The 19,538-nt window shown below is 43.2% G+C and overlaps 1 protein-coding gene across 3 annotated transcripts in view; it reads left to right on the plus strand.

The window, feature by feature from the left end:
• Positions 1-16,996, plus strand: part of SESN3 (sestrin 3) — a 36,588-nt gene extending 19,592 nt beyond the window's left edge. For 2 of the 3 annotated variants that reach the window (XM_015852291.2, XM_015852292.2), the window contains exons 3-10: positions 1,104-1,301; positions 1,603-1,785; positions 2,177-2,413; positions 3,926-4,073; positions 5,262-5,377; positions 7,277-7,467; positions 8,139-8,283; positions 9,127-16,996. In XM_015852291.2, the coding sequence (XP_015707777.1) occupies positions 1,104-1,301; positions 1,603-1,785; positions 2,177-2,413; positions 3,926-4,073; positions 5,262-5,377; positions 7,277-7,467; positions 8,139-8,283; positions 9,127-9,213 (1,305 nt within the window). In that variant the 3' untranslated portion in view covers positions 9,214-16,996. The remainder of the gene's footprint in view (positions 1-1,103; positions 1,302-1,602; positions 1,786-2,176; positions 2,414-3,925; positions 4,074-5,261; positions 5,378-7,276; positions 7,468-8,138; positions 8,284-9,126) is intronic. The other variant, XM_032442198.1, reaches the window with a different exon arrangement.
• Positions 16,997-19,538: the final 2,542 nt, after the last annotated feature.

The raw sequence follows: 19,538 nt of genomic DNA on the forward strand, positions 1-19,538 counted from the left end.
TGCAGTATGAAGAGAGTAGCAATATACATGGTAATAAATCTCAGAAGCAATAATGCTGCATACTGCTGTGCCTTGTATAGCAACAGTGCAGTCCTACAGGAGTGTGTTTCAGTCTTGTCAGCAGAATTTCTTCTCCTTAACTTCTGCTAAGATAGATGGAAAACTCCTGCCAAGCTGGAGAACAGCACACCAGTAACACAGTAGGACTGAAAAGTAGAATTTCCCTAAGGAACTACTGAATGAGATCAAAATCTCTTACATACCAGGTAAATAAAGCTGCTGAAGAAATTGGGGGACTCCTTAAATGGAGTGAGGGGTGTGAAATACTGAGATAGACTGATTTCTAATGCATGAATAAACCACTGATGGCAAAAACATTCCTGAGGAAAACCAAAGTGGCAACATTTCTGGTGCAAAACAAAGAAAGCTGTAAAAGTGAAGAGTAACACACATAATAATTACGGGGTTGCATCACTGCTTCTCCCCTTTGTCTGTGGGCCTGTAAATCCAAACTGGGAATATGAATTTCAGACTGAGAAGTGAAAGGGAGTATGTTCATAGAATCACGGAATCACAGAATGGCCTGGGTTGAAAAGGACCACAATGATCACCCAGTTTCAACTCCCTGTTATGTGCAGTGACATCAGCCATCAGGCCAGGCTGCCCAGAGCCACATCCAGCCTGGCCTTGAATGCCTGCAGGGATGGGGCATCCACAGCCTCCTTGGGCAACCTGTTCCAGTGTGTCACCACCCTCTGTGTGAAAAACTTCCTCCTCATATCTAACCTAAACCTCCCCTGTCTCAGTTTAAGACTTTTCCCTCTTGTCCTATCACTATCCACCCTTGTAAACAGTCATTCCCCTCCTATTTATATGCTCCTTTCAAATACTGGAAAGCTGCAATGAGGTCTCCCTGGAGCCTTCTCTTCTCCAAGCTAAACAAGTCTAGTTCCCTAAACATTTCCTCATATGAGAGCTGCTCCAGTGTCTTAAGTTTCTTCCTGGAAGTTTCTTACACAAGCAGATGTTCCATACTGCAGTATGTTTCTCTCTGGAGCTGAAGTTATGTACAGTATCTCAAGTTTCTCCATCTTATTTTGAAGGTGATGCAAGCAAATGGTTTGGATGAACGTACTAATCTTCTTGTGGAGGAATACTCTACATCTGGTCGCCTGGACAACATCACACAGGTCATGAGTATCCACACGCAGTACCTGGAGTCTTTCCTCCGCAGCCAGTTCTACATGCTGCGCATGGATGGGCCCCTTCCTTTGCCATATAGGCACTACATTGCTATAATGGTAGGTCCATTTTCTTCCATGACCTCGACTTGTTTATTAATAAAAGAAAAGGAAGCCTTTAGAAAGAAGAGGCTAGCATGATGTAGAGATCCCCCACAGCCTCAATTAGAGCTTGTGTTGCAAAGTAATCATGCTTACTGGAGAACCCTCCCTACTGTGTAGAAATGCTTTGCAATCTAAAACATGCCCCTTTGCAATTACATTGTATTTTTGTTTTGTGTTAATATCCTGTTCTACCTGCAACAAAATCACATTACTTGCTGATGTGCTGACCTTTTCCCTCTGTGCTTCATTATCTCAGGCCGCTGCCAGACATCAGTGTTCCTACCTAATAAATATGCACGTTGATGAGTTTTTGAAGACTGGTGGGATCGCGGAATGGTTGAACGGTTTAGAATACATTCCCCAAAGGCTGAAAAATCTGAACGAAATAAACAAACTCCTTGCACACCGGCCCTGGCTGATCACGAAAGAGCACATTCAGGTACCTGCTGAATTGAGCTTTGTAACAGCACTACATGTCCAATAATATGAACTGCTAAGAACGAAGCTGTGTCTGGTTAGGCTTCTTATTTCACATTGAGTTAAAAAATTCAGGGAAGTTTTACAGCGTCGAATAAGCCAATAAATTCTGCTGTGTGACAAAGGCAACAAGATTTATTTTATAGGAATAGCAATGACAATAACCCCGGGAGAATGGAGGTAATATATCAGGTCTCTCTTTTAATCTGGTGGGTGAGTGTGTGCGAGAGGAGTATGGTGTTTATTGGAAGAAAGGAATTGATCCCTTTTTAAAACTCATGCGTAGCATCTTATACAAAAAGCTGGGGGCCAAAAGAAATTTTATATTTACACTTTTTTTATTCTCATTTCAGAAACTTGTCAAGACTGGGGAAAATAATTGGTCTCTTCCTGAACTGGTGCATGCTGTTGTCCTGTTGGCACATTATCATGCCTTGGCAAGTTTTGTATTTGGTAGTGGCATTAATCCAGAGAGAGATCCGGATACATCTAATGGAGTCAGACTTATAGCAGTCAACAACTTCTGTGTCTGTGATCTTGCCAATGACAACAACATAGAAAATGCATCCCTCACAAGTAGCAACTTTGGGGTTAGTGTTGCAAGAAGATTCTTTTTTTGCTTGCCTCTGTTTTGCATTAGAAAGCTTTCTTCCATTCTTTCCTGTTTAAATTTCAGGGTAGTTTGAAAGTTTTTGTCTATTTTCTGGAATGCTTGGGTCTGGTTACTCTTACATTAGCTTTAGCAGTTGCTGTGTAATCCTTTTCAAAACCACACTGAAACAGAGCATGATAGTTAAAGTAATGTGATTTTAATAGCTAATCTCACAACCCATTGAGCAAGACTAAAACTATGCTGTCAGTTGGAAACTTAAAGTGCCAGTGTCTGCAGATGGCGTATGACTGATAAGAACGGGGTGTTATCCCTGTTCCGACCGTGTGGATTGAAAAAAGAAATGGGAAAATAACAGCAGAGGTCACATTATTCATTTTGACTCTGAGGTCTGTGACCACAAAACAGGTCAATTGTGAAACACTTCCATGTGGCTGAGAGGAAATGTCTGAAATAAATGGCACGGTTCTTCATGCAGGTGTTCTGGTTTCATGTGAACCAACAGAGGACTTTGATTACTGCTTGCTTAACATAAATGCAAATTGCCTTTGAAGAAAAGCCCTTAAATTAATACCAATTGGTGAATTAGCCTCATCTCCTTTAATGGAATATAAGGGTTGTGAGCAGAGTCTGTAGGTGCATTTTTCCAAACTAGCAGTCAGCTTACAATGTGAGTGTGTGATCCATCAGTTCTGTTAGTGCAGTGGAAGACATGCTGGCTTAAGTCACCAGGATGTCTTACTCTGTGTTGGTAGTGGGCAGAGGGCTGCTGCTGGCGGAGGGCTGCTTGGTAAGCAGGGAGCACTACACTGAGAGACGTTCATTGTCAGGGCAGAGAACTGGGATCAAAAAGAAAAGGTGGAAAAGAAAGACCAAGCAGTTCACCTTGTGGAAAATCAGAATGGTGAATGCAGATCGCCAAGCTCCAAACTTTGATGTATTTCTGTTAAAGAGAACAGTTTTCCACGTAAGAACAAGAAGAAAAGGTCCACATAATAGTTTTGAGCACCCAGAATGAATAGAAATGAAAAGGAAGGGAAAATAGGAAAATGCTGCTTTTCTGTCTCAGTTTGTGTTCCTGTATTGAGCTGTATCTCCTCAGCAAGGTATTTTGTGTTACCAGTAGACTGAGTAAAAGTACCATCAAGGTACTTTTGTTTTCATATGCACGTAGGGATATAGGTGTCTTTTCCTGAGCAGTCCTTATGGGGGAAAATGCAATTTAAGCAACCATGTTTTCCATGTTCAAACACTGCCTCTTCCACTGTTAATCGTGCTGCAGTAGTGTGCTGTGATAGAGGAGAGCAACACTTACCTCTTTCCTTCTTCCTCTTTTCTAAAAGCTGTTTGTCCACTCTCTATGTGACACAAGGAATTCTGGCTTAAGCTTTCATATTTGCTGCTCTCTTTTATTTTTGAGTTTATTGTTGAGCATGAGCTGTGAGGATGGCACAAGCTTCTGATCTTACAGAGTATCTTATTGTGTTTGCAGATTGCAGATTCCCTAAGTGAGCTGGAGGCCTTGATGGAGAGGATGAAGAGGCTGCAAGAAGATAAAGAAGATGAAGAAGCCTCTCAGGAAGAAATGGACACTCGCTTTGAGAAGGAGAAGAAGGAGAGTCTGCTGGTAATTAGTGGAGGTATTTATGCTTTTTCAGTTCAACTTGGACTTTTTTTGTGCTTTGCCAGAACTAAACAAAGAGTACAGATCAGTGCCTACAGCTCTTTTTGTTCATTTCTTTATGCTGGATCTTGGCTTAGTAAGAGTGTGGAAGTCTCTGATTTAAGCACGAGGTGTTGTTTGGTCTAGGAGGGCTTTTTTTTGCTAGTGTTGCTGATAGTCTTATTGACTTTCCTTGCTGGGTCTGAGGTGAGGATGTCGTGCTTTGTACCCTTCTAGGGAATCCAGCCACTGCAGTGTAGAGGGGTGTATGTGTGCAGGTGTTTTATTCTTCATGAGGATTCACTTTAGCAGATGCTGTGCAATCTTCTTCCTACACAGTTATGTTTTGATTGTTTAATGAGGCAGAGAGGAGATAAAGCACTTCTGCAATCCTTAGGCTAACCGACTTTTTAGTGGACATATGGCAACCGTTCTGTCAGTGCATGTGGAAGCAGGCCAGGATTTTAACATTAGGGTCAAATGCAGTCAGCTGTGCAGTAGTCAACTTCTGCAGAGGTGGTTACACAACCAGGCCACCTGTTTATTAGGGAGGGAAAGATTGATTCCTGATAGAGAACCTACGTTTGCTTAGTGACACGTTTTGGAGCTCTTTGGAGATGCCTGGTTACTGGGGCTTCTGGCAGAAATTCAGCCTGTGCTGTAGAGCTCTTCACTTTCGTGTAATCTATTGATATTTACAAGTGCAATATCACATTGCTTTGTTGTTGTTCTTATACTGGGTTGTTACAGAGCAGAGCTGGTGTAGTTCCAGACACCATAGATGTTCAGCATAACAATCCTGTTGGAAACAGGATTATTTCTCTGTCTCTTATTCTAACATAATGACTTTACTAACAGGATCTTGTCTAAGATACCTAGGCTGTCTCATAAGTGAACTGAAAGAGGAGGACCCCTCCAGAAGTTTAGTCTATCTCTTCCCATCTTGGAGAAGTAATTCTGATGTCCGGTGTAGGCTGACATGTAGACTCCAGGAGAAGGATGGATTCCATACAAGCAGATGGAGATGGACTTTTTTCCTTCCTTCATATCTCTCTTTACCTTTTTTAATTGCCCTCTAGTGCTGCAGTAGAGTGGTAACTTGAAGTCAGAGCTAACTCCTGTGCTTGCCTAAAGCAAGGTATTTTGCTATATTTTTTTTTCACAGCATTTGATGATGAAATAGTTTCTACGGATGTCTCCCGCTACGTTGAAGATCCTGGGTTTGGGTACAAAGACTTTGCACGGCGAGGAGAAGACCATCTGCCAACATTCAGAGCTCAGGTAGCATCTCTTTAAAGTACATTCACTCAAAGAATATATTCAGGTGTCATTGCAGGACAAGGGTTTTTTTGGGACGCATTTGTTACATGTGCTTTTTCTTGTTATGATCCATTAAATAACTTGGAATCTTCTATAAATTTAACAGCAATGAATCCTTTACAATTTGTAAATCTCAAACAACAGGAGATTTCATTTTCAGATATTCCAAGTATTAGCAGAATTAATACTTGAAAACTGTAAAGCATATCACTGACTCTGGAATAAAACAAAAGGTAAAAAAGAAAGAATCCTTTTCTGTCTCTCCAAATGTGAAGAAGACCCTACTGGAAGAATACTTCATTCCTGCCATTTGCATCAAGTGCTTTCTGCCTTGAGTTATCAATAGATGAATCTGTCTGTGAGAGCGATTGGTGAATCCTTCCTGGAGATTTGAAAGTCTGAAAGGAAAAAGAGTTCTTAAATATGATTACTGTAACACTGAGGTTTCTGACTCTTTCTGAATATATAAATATTCAGTGCTGTTGAAAGAACTGTCTTTTGTCTGTACCTCGTCTTACATATGGTATCTTTGTCCACGACCAGACTCATAAGCCTCTGCATGATATATGATACAGCAGAGACCTTCTAGATGGTTCTGTGCCAGGTTATAGAGTAGATTCATAAGCAGTCTGGTGATAAATTGTAAGGAATGGAAGAAATCTTAAACCGAAACAGAGAACTTCAAGTAAAAGCACACAGTTCAAGTAAAGCACACAGTAGGTGCAGGATAACTCCATGGTCAGAAGATGTATCCAAGACTTAAAAATAAAGAATCTGTGATCACTTTCAGGAAATGTATTTAGCTATATAGCAGCCATTGCTGGTCTGGATAATTTACTCTGCGGTCTTCATATGAGCCTGGAGTAGGTAGATAATGCCAAAAAGAATAAGGCAGTCAGAGCCTGTAAATCAAACTTACTGCTTAAATACTTTAGGAACAGCAGGCTCCCATGGAAAAAAACTCAACCAAAGTTGAAATTGGAACTAAAATGTCTCTGCTCTTAAATAAGCAGGACAGCTTCTGGCCTGTATTCAACGGAGTCACCCTAGTAATTTAACTTTATTAGTATGTCCCACTCTAAAGCAGTTCAGTGTATATACCCACATCCAAATGCTCTGCTATTAACGCTGCTTAAATCGAAGCAGCATCACAAAACTCTGCAATAAATCTGAACCTCATTCTGTTGAAACAAGACTGTCATTTGTGTCTGTGCATTTAAATCCAGTGATAGAAATAGGTGCTTCTCACACAGCAGAATGACTTTGAACTTCTTTGTTTATCCCTTTGCACGACTGCTGTAAATTAGCTGTTGTCAGTAAGCACTGCATTTACCCCATCCTGGGGTTTCTGTTATTGAAGTGTTTATGATGTCCCTTGGGTGTACTTGACGCCTCTGCAGGGCCAGGTAGATAAGGCATAGCTCCCAAACTTTGTGGTTGTTTGGACTGGCACCTGGAGTTCAAGTGGGTCCTGGAGCATTTCAGATGTCACTGAATTCTAGTTTTAAGCAGCTGAATGTTATCCTTCTCGATACTTCCCTTAGTCCTGACCAGGGGCTCAGTCTGGTAGGTGAGCTCTAAAGCATGTAAATAGAGCCCTTGCCCCAGAGTACTTCTGGAAAACAGCCAGGCACAGATAAGTACGTGGCGATGATGCCCTCAGCTGTAGAGAGTCTGTGGTGGAGTAATGGAACACTTGCCAAGGATGTGGATAAACTAACATGTTCTATATAACCACAACATGGAGAGTGGAGGAGAACAGAGCACCTCACAGACAACAAGAAGTATTGAGCTGCAGAAAGAATCACACAGGAACTTCTCTTCCCTTGTATATTTATTTATATCCTTTTTCTCCTGCAGGATTATACTTGGGAAAATCATGGCTTTTCCCTTGTAAACAGGCTTTATTCTGATATTGGGCATCTCCTTGATGAAAAGTTCCGGATGGTGTATAACCTCACCTATAACACTATGGCAACACATGAAGATGTTGATACAACTACTTTAAGAAGAGCTTTATTTAACTATGTCCACTGTATGTATGGAATCAGGTATGAGAGAACTCCTGGCTAAGGAGTACATTCAAAACTGTCAGCACCAAATGAAAACTGAACTGTGTGAAAAGCATCATGTGAGACTCTGGGTGTAGAGGTGGAGGTAGTACCTCAGTCTGGAAGTTGGGTGGTTTCTCTGCTGTGTCAGTAAAGCTTTTACTTCAAGTGAATTATGAGTGATTTATGTGAATTATGTTAGGGGGAAGTTCTTCACTAGGAGAGTGGTTAGGCCCTGGAACAGGCTGCCCAGGGAGGTTGTGGATGCCCCGTCCTTGGAGGTGTTCAAGGCCAGGTTGGACGGGGCCCTGGGCAACCTGATCTAGTAAATGTGTATGTTTGGTGGCCCTGCCAGGCAGGGGGGTTGGAACTACATGATCCTTGAGGTCCCTTCCAACCTGGGTCATTTTGTGATTCTGTGATTATGAGTCAGGTTGGAAGTTGTTACAGCAGCGTCCTCTCTGAAACCAGCCTCTATCCTCTGCTCAAAAAAGACTGCATCCCAGTAGCGAGCCTTTCCTCTGTTAGCAGAATGTATTCTAGCGTATATAACAAGTTCTTGGATTCCTAAGCATAAGAACTTAATGCTGCAAAAGATCAGAAGTTACTGCTGCAAATGACCGTGCTTTTAAGAATGCGTGTCCAACAGAATTCCTGCCTTTGTTACATAGGTATGATGACTATGATTATGGAGAAGTTAATCAGCTACTTGAACGCAGCCTGAAGGTTTACATAAAGACAGTGACCTGCTACCCGGAGAGAACTACCAAGCGCATGTACGATAGTTACTGGCGTCAGTTCAAGCACTCGGAGAAGGTACGTATTGCACAGCCAGACTGGCTGCACAGAGGCCCACATGTTTATAAATGAAACTATGGTGACTTCCTGCCTATGGCAGCGGGTTGGAACTGGGTGATCTTCAAGTTCACTTCCAGCCCAAACCATTCAATTGCTCTACGACTCCTAAAAATGTCTGTATTCCCCAAACTGTTTTTAAGAAGAGAAAAACAAATGGGATTAATTCATTGAATGTTAAATATCAGTCTTAGAAAAATACTTTCTAGTGTGCCAGAGTCTTGATTATTTATTTATATTTTTTACTTTGAGTGACTTCTGCATAAAATTGAACTGACATCTGTAATAGAAAAGTGGATAAACTTGGGAATGCAGATGCAGTCAACCGTGCCAATGTTTTGGATTTGTGGATCAGAAAAGAGCTTATTCCACATAAATATAATCTTCACAGTCCTTTTCATCAATAAAATTGTCAACATGTCTTCAGATATCTAAGTTAAATACTTCCTGACGAGTTCAGTGCTTGCGTGCCTGCCTGTCCAGTGTATAAATTGTTCCTTATTCTGTGCTCCTATATAGCGTTTGTAAGTGGTAGTAAACCAAAGAAAGTATGATTCATGAGGAGCTATGCCATGAGGATGTAGAAGTGGTTTTGTTGGGACTTTTCAGATTGAAGGTTGCTTAAAGCAGGTGAAGTTAGTTCCTAGGACGTTGTCCCGAAAGGAACTGGAGTCTTGCGGCGGGTACAGGGAGAAAGGACCTCATTTCTTGATGTGATACTTTACTAAAAGGTTCCAGATGCTATCGTAAATAAATGATACTGCATTCAGGGGTGAACTAAACGTCTGATTTAATTTCTAACAGGTTCACGTCAATCTACTTCTAATGGAAGCTCGTATGCAAGCAGAACTTCTGTACGCCCTCCGTGCCATAACTCGTCACTTAACCTGAAGCATTCACTGGGAGGGAGTAAAGGAATTTTTACTGAGTATGTAAAGACCTTTTGAAATAGATACACACCAGAAGCTTGTTTGTGATGTAGCATCAGGTTATTCGATTCTATAGTGTCAAAGTTTAGCCGTGTTTCTTGACGGCTGTAATGTGCAATGACGTGTTTTATTTTCTTGATGCTTAACATTACTAATGATAACAGAAGTAACACTGAGGAGCACTACTCTGCATTGTTTCCGGTTGGATTTCTGCACGGTGGTCAGAATCCTAAAACTCTTTTTATGATATTCAATTCTAGCGCTTTGTTCTTTAAGCAAGGGAGTGAAGTGCTTAGAGACTTCTTTTCCAAGCAATCATTTTTCAGATTAGTGGAGTCCAGCAGAAGATCGATTCTGCCTGTTCTGAGAGCGCACCACCAGCTCATAACTCTGACAAAGATGCACGTGCTGTGTTGCAATGAATTGCCCACTGGATTCTTCTGTGTCTCCTGGAGACTGCCTGCCAGTCACTGTCTTACTACAGCAATTGAAGGTGATGTGAAATGTGGATGCAAACCTTGACCGCGCTTTAATGTGAAATTAATCATGACAAATTCTACAGCATGCTACTGAAGTGCAAAAGTCATCTGCTTTATCGTGTCTCTTCCCCAGAGGAGAGCCCTCACAATATGCCATTTCAGCTACACTGTGTTTGAATCATGCCTGATCTTGTTTTACTGACAGCCACCCTCAGTTGTCTTTACAATGTCCATGCTCATCACACGTTGCAGTTTGTTGAGTTGGCACCTATAAAGCTGATACAGAGGCTGACCAAAAATAGGGTTGTGGGGTTCTTGCACTCTCTTCTTTCTCAATGTTTTAAGTAAGGAAAGTAAAGGAAGGTTAGCGTATCTGTTCTGTCGTATTGGATGTATAGGAATTTATTTCCCATAACTTCTTCATAGCATGAAATTTTAATATTCAGAGCTTAAAAAGTTTCTATGCATTAGTGTGAACAAAAGAAAAGTGCAATATTAAAAAAAAAGCAAGCTTTTTTCCCTATCATGTCACTGCTAAAGTGTCCTTCTTCTATAGCCATAAAGAAATTGTAAAACCAAATTTCTTTATTGTCTAAGGCCTAGCAGTTTTGTTTTAGCTTTTGTGGCTTAAGACAACCTGATACTGAGATGCCAAAGCATCCCCAAAACAAAGCATTCTTCGACAACTGGTAATATTGGGGAAGGGAAGAGATAAGCTGCCAAAAATGTCACAGTTTTGTGCTGTTTTCTGTTGCTTTTGACTAGTTTTAAGAGCACAAAATGCTGATATTTATAGCTTTATTTTGTATTGCATTTAATGAACCAGTGAAGTGCCTAAAGAGATGCTTAAGCTTACCCAGTGGGATGTAAGTTGTCACCGCATAAACTTTTGTCTCTCGGTTTGGACTTTCCATAGTGCTTTGAGGAGAGTGACCTTTCTTTCCATTGCATACACACTGAGCTAACTGGATAGGTTTACTTTGAATATTCCATGGTATTTTAGGAGATCATACAGGATTTCTACCTGTTCTTAAAGAATAGTTCTTGAAAAATGCTATTGTTACCAGCACAGTCATACTTTCCATTGAGAAAATCATGGACCAGTCTGCATCTGAAGTCGGTTTGATTCCCTTTTCCTGAGGCTGTGCCGTGACTTCGCATGTCAGTTCATCGCTCTGTCCATCTGCTCCAGGTGGGAAGGCTGAATGATTGTACACTTGGCTGCGCTTTCCAGCTGCAGGCCAACATGCAGAAAGCTTTTGAGGAAGAAATCAGACATTTTTCTTGTTTTTCTTTCTGGAATGTAATGTTGGCTATTTAGGCAACTATCTGATAGACAGCATCGGAGTCTCTTCTAGAGACAACACTGGATGAAACATCAGATGTGTTTATTTTTGTAGCCGACTGCAGAGATTCCTCAGAAGCGTTAGGACGTGAGGATGTATGAACTTAGATTAACTTTCTTATTCCTTCCTATTGTAGTGGCCACACCGAATGGCTTTTGTGCATTACGGCAGGTCTTCTGAGAGGCCTTGTCATGCAATACTTCTGCTTTCTTTTTTTTTTCAAGTGATGAGAACTGTACAGTACTACTTTAAATTCCTTTGCTTTGAAAAGTCAAGTATTTCTCAAGAAGCACAGCCGAGCTCTGGAAAGGAGGTGAAACTACATTAGGGTAAGGAATATGACCACTTAGTTTCCCTTCAGATGCGAAGGCCCTTAGCATAGGTTGGGTTTTGTGTTTGGAAACGTGAGTGCCTTTCCTTCTTTCCTTATGAGATCTACTTGCCGACTCAAATGCCTCCTGAGCAAAGTACACGAGCAGATTTGAGATGTAGAAACCATAAATGGATCGCTCCATAAAACCAGTAGTAAATCAGTAATCTTTTCTTTAAGTGCCATATCAAGTCACATATGGCCTGCGAGACATTCCACGGTAGGAAATGTCAAGTCGTTTGCTATTCCTTTTTTTTTTTTTTTCTCTTAATATTAAAAGCAAACTTGAAACTTCTGAAAATGTTTTCCATGTGGCATTTCTTTCCAGTATTGCATTTACAGCGTAACAGTTTATAGCTTAGTTTTTATACTCAGATTTATGATTTTTAATAGACGTTTGTTCAGAATAGATCTTTAAAGTCGTACAGTTCTACCATATGCTTTGGGCTCACACTGTGCCAAAGTTTCACGTGCAAGTGTTCTTGGATTTTGAAAGCACTCATGAATGTGAATCTTCACGCTTTGATCATTGATATTATCCTGAAGAGGACAGTAATTGTTGGAAGTGCAGATACTCTCCATCTGCGTTCTTTTCTTGGAATTGATATTTACCAGCATTAATGTTAGTGCAGAGAATCCCAGCTGTGACCAACTGAAAGTGTTCAGTCTCCTGTCCGTGAAGAGAAAGCTCCTTAGGTACAAATTAACCAGCTATGGAATGTAAGTAGGGAATACAGCTTTTGAGCTGGGACAGCTTCTTATCATTGGAGAATCGCTGTTAAATGTGTGCTCTGATTGATTAGGGTACGTTATCACTGAAATTAATCCTTTTTTTCTTGGTAATGAAGAGAAGTGGAAAAGATACTAATTGGAGGAAACATTTGCATTTCCCAGAATACTCTGCCTGCAGCTGGACATCACAAGTGTCATCATGCTGGGACAGAGACCATTTTAAACAGAGGTGGAGTTCGGGAGATAGCCATTGAAAGCAGTGCTGAGGTAGCCTGTGGAAATGTTGGTAAGCTGTAGATGGATTTATTTTTAGTGGTTCAAAAATCCTTCATGAAAATGAAGAGGATGTACTTTCAGCTTTAAGAACCAGCAGATTGCCACATCAGCTCTTCCCGTGTATTAAAAAAAGTCCTTAAAGCACAGGAAAATCCGTGATTATAAACAACTATGAATGTAGGCCTCGGTACAAATTTAGAACAGATTAGGGTAGCACAGAAAAGAGCACATTTGGCTTCTCTCTTACTTGAGTGCGGAAGGTCGCAATAGCGGATTCTTCAGTAATAGTTCTGTTCATAGCAAGGCTGAGAGATGCTTTCATGGGACTGGGGAAGAGCAGCCAGAACTGCAGAGGGAATTTTAAGCTACTCAGCACTCAGCAAAATTCTACAAGGTCGGATTTTTAAAGGTACTTCATCACCTACATTCGATAGAATACAAGCAGTTTCCATAGAGATTAGGGGCATAATATGATGCAGATCCATGTGATTTGCAGCAATTGTTAACAAAATGGCTTTTTGGGGAGGCTTAAAATAGAGAAATCTTTCCAAACGAAGTTAAACTGTAAGCTGCTGCTCTTGCAAAACAGGTTTTTGTTTCTCATGTGTGTTTTCCATGGACATCAACGTGCATTTCAGGCTCATATTCCAGAGTTAGGGCTCCCTTTTTGAAGGGCTGGATTATTTCACCTCAGCTTGCAGAAAAGATCAGCTGCCATTAACAAACGGGGAGCTTGTGCCAAGAGTGTTGGCCAGGTGAATATATTCCAGATCTTCTTAAGTTCAGCAGATTCTCTTTCAGATGCTTTCCTCAGGCGTTCAGGTCCTTCTCCCCTAAATAAGGGATGATGTTGCAGAAAATGGAAGTGGGGTTGGATTTATAGTAAAGGAACTTTCCCAGTACTGATCTGAATAGACCTGTTAGAATTGGGTTCCCATTAACTCTCAATCCAAGAGCTGGACAAAAATGTGTTTTCCCCATCTGAGCTTTCGATTTATTCTTCCTAATGTAGCCAGCATGGTATGGCGGCCTAAAGAGATGCACCCAGCAGTTTTTTCACCTTTGGAAACTTTAAATGAAGCTTTTTATCTGTAGTTGAAAATTAATTTGACATTTCATACCTACTGCATGGACCACAGTGGTGGGAGATGGAAATAGCGCAGTAACGTGAAGAAACTTGAGGTGTGACTTGAACAGTGTTAATGTATTTCTTAGGGCAAATTTTCTTGCCATGCCATGATGCCGCTGCTCCCTCAGTTCACATCAGATCTCTCCTGCTGGCATTTAATACTCCTGCTGCTCACCAGGGGCAAAACCTGTTGGTTTTTCAGCCTGCTGCCACCACCCACCTTACGTGCTTCCTATCATCCCAACTCGCAGCCCCCGGCAGTCCTGCAGAGACAGCCTTACAGCCATAACCTTGTAAGACAGCGTAAAACAACGTACAGTTCTTACATGACCATTCATGGCTGAGTTCAGAGGACCTTTCTCCTGTTCAGAAACACTTAATTCCAGGATCGGGTTATTTCTGGGCAGGAAATCTTAATCAAGTGTGAAATATGATGCTCAGTACTTGCTTAAAACATTGAAGTAGTTTTTGTTAGTGTTGCATTGTGTTCCATCTGTGGAATTAGGGGAATAATCCAGTGGATCTGCTGACAAAATGCCTTCTTTGGCCTATTAGAGCCTTTGAGCCAGGCAGGCTTCTTACAGGGAGCTGCAATGGGAATTTTGAGTTGCTCGTGTGCAGTGTGGATGTAGGGCAGGCACCAGCAGGGCCCTTCTGAGCTGCTCTCTGTGTTCTCTGTGGTCAGACAGATGCAGATGGCCTTCAGAACAAATGGATTTGGGTTTGTCATGTATTTGAGGAATAACTCCCATTGCAAACTTAGAGTAGTTATATGAGATGCAGACACATTTGGGTGTTGATCAGAGCTCACGGAAGACAGGAATCCCAATTCTGCCCTTGTTCTTTACAGTAGGTAGAGCCAGTATTTAAGTTGCCAATGAATATACGAAATGTGGGCAGAAGCTCTTGCTGTAGGAGTCAGAAACTGGCTTTCTCAAGGGGATGCACTTGGTATAGCAGGACACGGACGCTTTGGTCAGTTAGAGAAGCCTCGCTGATGTGTCTAAAAGGTTCGTATGTGTGTCCATGTGTAGAGGAGGCAGTAAGAAGTACCTTATTCCAAGATTTCCTCAAAGGTGAAACCCTGAGCTGCTCTGGAAAGCTTTTCCCTTTTCTTACTCCATGGATGGAAAGGGGAAGGGAACCTTTCTCATGTGGCTGCATAAAGCATGCTCCTCATCACCACTCCATGCTCATGCCATGCCACCAGATGCAAACCAGCCTTCCTTTCCGCTTCCCTCCCCATCCATTGCCAGGCGAGAGGGGCTGTGAAAGGCTGGAGGCCCCAGAGAAGTTGTGGGTGCCCCATCCCTGGAGGCATTCAAGGCCCTGTTGGATGGGATCCTGGGCAGCCTGATCTGGTGGATGGCAATGCTGCCCATGGCGGAGGGATTGGAACCGGGTGGGCTTTAAGGTCCCCTCCAACCTAAACCATTCTATGATCCTGTTTTCCTATGAGACACTCCAGCATCCAGGGCAAAATAAAGATGTTCCAAACCACAACGATTAGGCTGCATCCCTTGGACTCTGTGAGGAGGCACAGGCACCAATATTCCACCACTGTTGATCGGAACTGGATATAAACGGTAGCTTAAAATATATATATATAGGAATTCTGTAAACTTGAAATCTCTCAGTTTTACCCTTTCTCCTTTTGCTGGAGAGCTATATAATGAATGTATATGCTTTATCTTTCTCTCTGACGTAACTGAAAATCAGACTGCCAACTTCTTGTTTTGTATTAGCCTCTTTTTCTTTTTCTTTTCTTTTTTTTTTAAAGGAAAAAAAAGAGTTTGTGAGCAATATATGTAGCATGCTGTGAACGTCTGTTTTGATCTTTATAGTTACTCTTTTAATTCATCAGTATTAACACCAGTTCTTTTTTTTTGTGTTTCCCTTGGTACTTTGTATGCAGTGTAATCAGAAGCTGTGATGGGCTCTGCAGTCCCGTGCTTTGTTACTGTAACTCCTTGATTTCTATGAAGCACCTGACTGTGGGCCATTGGCGGGCAGTGCGGCCGTACACCACTGCCACTTTTCAATCTCTTGTACTATGTATAGTTTTAAGTAGAATAAGCTTTTTAACAGAATATTGATGCGGTTTATGATTCACACCGGCTGCGAGCGTCTGGTGAGTGAGAGTCTTTGTATTTATAGTTGTTTGGGGGGGATTGTTTTGTTCTTTTTTGTTTTTGTTTTTGAATTCATAAGGTAGCAAACTTGATGAACATAGCCACTTTAAACTGCCCGTGCTCAGCAGACCCTGCTGTAGATGGAATACCACTGTCGATGCGGGAGGAGCCTGCAATGCCCTGCCATGTTGGGCCATGGCTGCATAGCTGCAATGCTCAGCCCTCCTCACCTCAGCAGGCTGCTCCATCCCCTCTGCACAGAGCAACCCGAGTGCTGTGGAAGCCTTGCTGGCGAGGAAGGACTGTCAGACAGGCAGACATGGCCCAGTGCTCGGCCAGCCCGCTAGGCCAAGGTGGGGAGCGTATCTCCCAGGCCTTCCTGCAGCACAGAGATGGCCCTCTGGTTTGACGGCCACAAAGGCTGGTTTGCTAAGGGCAGGGATTGCTCCCCGTTCAAGTGGTTCTCCAGAGACAGCCTTGGTCTGAGCCTCCTGTCAGCAGCACGGTGCGGGGCCATCCCTGCAGCAGGGCAGCTCCCTGCTGACCGCAGCTCTCCTCTCTGTTCCAAAGCTGCTGCCAGCTCTGCCCTGTCTAGGGACGGAAGAAGAAAGACAAAGCTCTGATCCTGCTGCTCCGTCCCACCACGTCCCCTGCAGCTCTGCTCTCTGCTGGGCAATGGGTGGCACAGGGGCACGTCCCCACCTTGTCCCTTGTGCTGCTGCCCACCCTCAGCTCTGGGCAGAGCTTGCAGGGTCTGTGCTGTGGCGGAGGTTTGCCTGCGAGGCATGGCAGCTGCTAGGAGCGAACTGTGGGTGTCCACAGCGGCTTTTACCATTCTTGTTTCTGCTTTTGCTGATTGGTATCTTTTTCCTTTGGGTTTATTTTCCTTTATTTTTGCAGACTGACCCAATTGGACCAGGGGGGGGAGGTTTTTTTTTTGTGCGTGTGACTTTTTCTTCCATAGTTTTTAAGTTACCCGACTTGAATTTACCTGAACAGATGCAGAAGGAACTCTTTGTTTTTGTGTGTGTGTGTGTGTTGTGTGAGTTAAGAGACAAAAAGAAACCCACGCATTTTTAAACAAAGGAATCATGTATTAACATTTTAACAGCGATTCATAAATCTGCACTTTTTATGAGGTTTTGAAAAGAAAAAAAAAATCTATTTATAGGTACGGAACAATGGGGTTTGTTTAAAACTGTATTGCATTTATACTGGCTGAAATTACTTTCATTGTTATCAGTAGGAATTTCATTGGTTAAATAAAACTGATAAAACCTGCCTCTTCTTCAGTGCGTCATTTACCGAGTGCTCAGGACTGTGTCAGTGCAGCACAGCACGGTGTGTTCTGGGAATCATAGAATCACAGAATCAACAAGGTTGGAAAAGATCTAAAAGATCATCCAGTCCAACCGTTCACCTATTACCAATAGCTCCCATTAAACCATGTCCCTCAACACAACATCCAGTCGTTCCTTGAACACCCCCAAGGTCGGTGACTCCACCACCTCCCTGGGCAGCCCATTCCAATGCCTGACCACCTTCTCCTCACTGAATGCTCCTATACCACACTGGGCATATGTGAGATGATGCCACCACCCTTTGCAGGCAACTCCGTGTGATACCCAGCAGGATCTAGGAAGGGATGAGGGCTGCATTGAGGTGTGCAGCCCCATATGGGTGTCAGGTACCCAGACAGATTCATCTGGGCTGACCCCAAGACCAAAGTTCTCCTCCATTGCTGGAGTCCTTGTACCTCTTCCCCAGCCCTTGGTGATGCCACTCAAGTGAACTGTCACCCTGGTGGGACAGTGAGCTTCTAAGATGGTCTGCACTTCTCTGGCACCATTAATAAAGTTGTTGCCATTCAAAGTTCTTCTGCAGCCATTGCAGTCCATTGGGTCACAGGCTCTTCCAAAGGCAGCCCGGAAGGAAACAACTCACCTTAGTTCTGCAGAGAGAAGTGGGTTGTTTTCAAGTGTAGGCTATTGTCTACAGCAGGACAAAGGTGTCTGCTTACACCAGAGGTCCCCACCCCGTCACCTCCTGACAGGTGGAGCTTGGCCACCCCACAAATATGCATTGGAAACGCTCTGGGTCGGGTTCTTGGCTGAATGGGAACAGTCAGTACAAGTCAGGCCAACTTGCAGGGTTTGAGGTGCACTCAATGGTTCATCCCATCCATTGCATCACAACCACACACAAATTCAGACCACCACCCAGACGGAGCTGTGAGCCCTGAGGGTTTCCAGCAGCACTCAGAGATGTTGGTCACTGCATCATCCTACCCACATGGAGGGGAAGAGCAACCCAAGAGCCCTCAGAGGGGTTGTGGAAAAGACCATCTCTCCTGCATGATCACCTGGGGGACCTGAGGGTCTGAATGGGTGGGACAAGTGCCGTCAGTCACCAGCCCCAAACTAGACTTCACTGACCCCAGCTTTGGGCACCTCGCTGAGGCATCCAGAGTAAAGCCTGAATAACTCATCGTCATGAGTCACTGATTAATGGATCACTGATACACAAAATAGAGGCATGCAGGTTAAGTGATTTTAAATGCCCACACTTAGGTGTAACACAAATCCAGGTAGCATTGGCTTCTCCAGCCTCATATATCATCCCTCCACGGCTATTCCACTCAGCTCTATGGCTTGTTGGCATCAGGACCAAGCAGAGACCATTTCTTTGCTATTCATTCTCATTGTTGAGCTCTGGCCACTTGTTTTGAAGCATCCCATCCATCTGCCATCTTTCCTCCACCAGAGAAGAGCTCCTGCTGCTCCTTCCATGCCTGCTGGCATCTTGCCCACCTGGCTCCATGGCAATGCAGGGCTGGGCTTTATTCACCAGAACATGGGGGAATAAGGCTTCTGCCTCTCAGGAAAATGATTTAATTTCACAGTTTCAACACACTGGAAAAGGAAACGGGGTCCTGAAAATGGAAGAAAATGAGGCATCAGGCAAAGTGGGGCACAGTCACATTCATATGCCAGGCCTGGCTTGAGGCAGGAAGTGCTGAATCCACACCTTGAATCCAGAGCACGGGCTCTTCTTGGATGTTTCTGGTCCTTCTTCCAGCCTGGACCTAAAAAGACTTTTCCACTAAAAAAAATGGCAAATTACAACAATAACAAATGAATGAAAGAAAAAGTCCTGTTTGATAAACCATCCCTTTCTGACAATACAGCTCTTTGGAGGTGTTCCAACCAGCTGCAATACTAACGCTGCTGGGAAGTCTGCAGGCCTTTTTGCTTGGCTGAAAACACCAGTTCTGCTGAAATCAATGGCAGATGTTGCCCCGTGTTGGGCACATTCACAGATCGAAGCAAGCCCAGAACTGCACAGCAGAGAGGAATTGCTCCACGCCGAGTGTGTGGCATTGCAATCTCAGTGCGATGCACGCTGCAGACACGCCTTGCACTTTGTGCTCCCAGGCAATCCTTGCTGGCCAAACAAGTTACACTTGTACTTACTTTTCAGTGCCTTTTTCATTTGCTAGAGCTGCTTAAATGGAAGAGAGAACTTGTGGACAAATAGGGCTCGATTCCCCTCCAGACTGCAGCAGCAGCCTCCCATGAGAGGTACCAGGCAGAGGATGGAGCTCCAAAGCACATGATGGCAGCCGAGGTGGGACTCAGAGCTGACGTAGGGCTGGGCTCTGTGGGCTGCGTTGCTGAGGTTGCTGTAGTTATGGACGCATGGCTTATTTCTCTGGGCTCAACCCAGAGTGAAGATAACAGAGGTAAAGGTCACCTTAAAGTGCACAGAAACTCCTGCAGTGAAGGGCTGGGTGATCTGGTTGAGGCAAGTTCAAGTCATGTTG

The sequence above is a fragment of the Coturnix japonica genome, chromosome 1 (genome assembly GCF_001577835.2).
Source record: "Coturnix japonica isolate 7356 chromosome 1, Coturnix japonica 2.1, whole genome shotgun sequence".
Lineage (NCBI taxonomy): Eukaryota > Metazoa > Chordata > Aves > Galliformes > Phasianidae > Coturnix > Coturnix japonica.